Below are 3,796 nucleotides of genomic sequence, written 5' to 3'. Positions count from 1 at the left end.
TATATATACTAGCTGGTGTACCCGGTAATTCCTGGGGGTAAAGATGTTCTATTGAAATGCCTTATTACTCTGATATAAGAAAGCAATTTCGTTATAACTGCCACAAAAGGTGTATTTTCTATCATGAAAAAGTACAAAAATTGTCAGCTGGAGGAGGGAGAGATTGTTGGAGGTTGGCGAAAAAGATTATCGGAGGCTGGTGAGCGAGGTTGTCGGAGGTTGGCAAGAGGCAAAGACATTATTCTGCTTAGTGAAGGCATCTGGAAAATGTATAACTGCTGTCATTCACAGAAAAACTATTGTTTTACTGTGAGAAAAGCGCTTTTGAAGTGTTAAGTGAAATTTAGCAAGCAAGGATCAAATCCACGCTATGCTTGCATGAAGCCACTACAAATACGTTGTGGAATAAAAAATTTATCAACTGTCATGGAAAAAGTGTAACTGTAAAAATGTAGAATCATCGGAATAATGGGCATTCAAAAAAGTATGTATGTAAAAAAATGTATGAATGAAATCGTTAATATTTAAGATTCAAATTAAGGAAGTGCAATAATAATGTTAAGCAGTTCAAAACTGAGTAGTGAAATGCAGAATTAGGTCGGCTGATCATGAGAATCAAATATTGATCACTTCACTAAAATCTGCAGGTGGTATGGGTTATTTCCCTTAGGTTGTTTAAATAAAATATTAGTAATATGTAGTAGATAGACGGATCCATTGGAAGGGCCCTATTATCATTTTTTTTCAACACTCTAAATATGTCACGAGGTGTCCAGACATGAGTTCTACTCGTGTCAAATAAAGTATAAAAGTGATATTGTCTGCAAAAATTAGAAATAGGACACACAAAAAATCAATATTCAAATTAATTGAACATAAACAATGAAATGGGTTATTCCCTTTGAGTGTTTAAAAAAAAATATTGTACAGAGGTTATGGGTTATTTCCCTTGGGTGTTTAAAAAAATTAGTTATATGAGGTAGATATAAAGGTCCCTTCCAAGGGCCATATTATCGATTTTTTCAACAATCTAAGTATGTCACGAAGTTTCCAGACATGAGTTCTACTCATGTGTCAAGTTTCATCAAAATCAATAAAACAATGTAGGAGGAGTTAGCTAACATTGCCACAAACAAACACACACTGATCTTCCACATATGTAGTAGATATATATATATATATATAAAAACAAACACACACACACTCATATGTATGTGTATATATATATATATATATATATATATGAGTGAATGTATATAAGTATTTGTTGTATTTTAATATTTTTACCACTTTTTTCTCTTGTAGAATAAACATACAAGGACCAAAATGTCTATTCCAGAAACAACCAGTTCAGGTAAGCATCTAATTCTCTTTAATCATATGTTCACTCACACACACACACACAATATAAGTACAGATCCATACTTACATACACGGCAAATATTATACACATTAAGTATTAGTAAAAATATAGATGCTCTCAATGACTTGTCATTTAAAACTCCAGGTCATATGAGACAACTCCCTCTCTGTTTCTCTCTCTCTCTTTCATTAATTTCTCTGATTGAAAGAGATGACAATATTTACACACACACATGCACATGTGTATGCACACACAAACACACTCTAATAAGTACAGTATAGTGCATTATTATATGATCAATCTTTGCTACACCATATTGAAACACTATCATAATATCACTCTTTGCTGTTGGGTTGTGCTTAAACAGAAAGTATATTTCTCTGCTTTTCCATCTTTTGCCAAAAAAAAGAAGAAAAAACAATGTCAGATTTTACAGTTAATTAGTGACAATTTACTGATGTCTCACTAACTTCTATGATTGGTAATAGTCAAAGCAATCAGCAAGACAGGTGTGATGTTGAATAAATTTTAGAAAAATGTAATTTTATTAAACCATTTAAATACAAAGAAACAGGTAAGTGGGGAGATGAGAAATGAAAAGAAAGAAAAGGGGGAAAAAAGGTGGAGGGGGTAAAGCAGTGGAAGGTGGAGGGGGTAAAGCAGTGGAAGGTGGAGGGGAGGGGTGTTGGATCGCATATCCCAGAACACCCAGTATGCTCAGCCATGCTCTGTAGCCACTCCACTTTGCAGGGATCATTTCTCCAACAGGTGCCCATTATCTCATTCAGTTCATGTGGTACCCACTTACCCAGCTTCTTTATCTTGTTGATTTGTTTCAGAAGGTCCAATGCAGTTGGACTCGAAACATCAAACCTTGCTGTTAACTCACGCATAGTTTGAGATGTATCCGCTTCCACTACAATTTCCAGCTCATCATTATCCACCTTGGTCTCAGGTGTACCATGGGGCTGATTTTCAAGAGTAAAGTCACCAGACCAGAACTTCTCTAACCATCAATGTACAGTGCACTCATTCACCACATCTTCACCAAACACCCCATTGATGTTTCAAGCTGTCTGGGATACATTGATTCCATGATGGAGCTCATATTCATAACAACATGACTTTTTGATCTATCCATGGGTTCACAAAAATTGATTTACAAGAGAAAACTCACAATATAATCAGCCACCATGAATTGCATTTCGAAAAGTGATGATGTAACTTTTCAATGTTGTAAAACAAAGAATTGCCAAGATAAAATATTAGAGTTAACAACTGTCAAACTTGGTGCATAAGGAAATTGGACATTTCATTCTTAATGACCTGATATGTATTTATGATATACATATACAAACACACATACATACATACATACATACATACATACATACATACATACATACATACATACATACATACACATACATAAATAGATATGTATATCTATAGATAGATAGATATGTATGTATCTCTCTCTCTTTCTCTCTCTCTCTCTCTCTCTCTCTCTCTCTGTATATATATATATATATACATAGTAACTTTTACAAGGAAAAGGTGCTTAGTGATTTTGAAATTTAGGTATGTTCACTTTCATCAGACAGTCTGCTGAAAGTGAATAAGCTGAAATTTTGAAGTCACTATCAACCTTTCCCCTATAAAAGTTAAATATGAACTCTACATAAAAATATTGACACGCTCACATTCTAGGAAGCAGACATACACCACACACACACATACACATACATACACACACACACATAAACAGATACACACACATACACACACATATATATTTATATATGTGTGTGTGTTTCTTTACACAACTGGATATGGAGATAAATTGCTTGCATTTCCAGAATGAAAACAGCTACATGTGAATTATTTTGAATAATATCCTCATCACTACCGTTATCATCACCACTACTATGAATATTATCAGCTATACCATCACCACCACCACTACCACTATCAATATCGTCAACACCACTATCATCAAAAAGTTGCTGCCAAACCATTTTTCTTTACATTCTTCAGTGTATAAATCCACCACCACTAACAACACTAAAATCAACACCACCACCACCACCACTACCACAACCTGCTCCATGCTCATTCCTGTAATATCACACTTACACGGTGTCAGCAATCATACATATGCACACACCATCCACGCTGCTGCTGTGTCATTTACTGCATATCTGCAGCACCACCCCCACATTACTGTCATATGGCCACTAAGCATATATTGTACTTCACCACAGCTCACTAATTAACACCATCTTCCCGGTTTCCTTAGAGTTGTGGTTACCACTAGCAACAGTGCTATGCATCACAAGTATTGCTGCATTTCTTGTGTTTCTTTCTTATTCCAGTTAAAGAAGAGATTTCTTATTTATTTTCTTTTTGTTACCCCCCCCCTCTCTCCCCTCT

The 3,796-nt window shown here is 35.0% G+C and overlaps 1 protein-coding gene across 3 annotated transcripts in view; it reads left to right on the top strand.

The window, feature by feature from the left end:
• LOC106873181 (basic helix-loop-helix ARNT-like protein 1) overlaps positions 1-3,796 on the top strand; it is a 789,862-nt gene that overhangs the window by 779,320 nt on the left and 6,746 nt on the right. For all 3 annotated transcript variants that reach the window (XM_052969590.1, XM_014920418.2, XM_014920416.2), the window contains one exon: positions 1,306-1,354. In XM_052969590.1, coding sequence (XP_052825550.1) covers positions 1,306-1,354 — 49 coding nt within the window. The remainder of the gene's footprint in view (positions 1-1,305; positions 1,355-3,796) is intronic.

The sequence above is a fragment of the Octopus bimaculoides genome, chromosome 7 (assembly GCF_001194135.2).
Source record: "Octopus bimaculoides isolate UCB-OBI-ISO-001 chromosome 7, ASM119413v2, whole genome shotgun sequence".
Taxonomy (NCBI): domain Eukaryota; kingdom Metazoa; phylum Mollusca; class Cephalopoda; order Octopoda; family Octopodidae; genus Octopus; species Octopus bimaculoides.
This window is presented reverse-complemented; position numbering and strand designations above follow the sequence as displayed.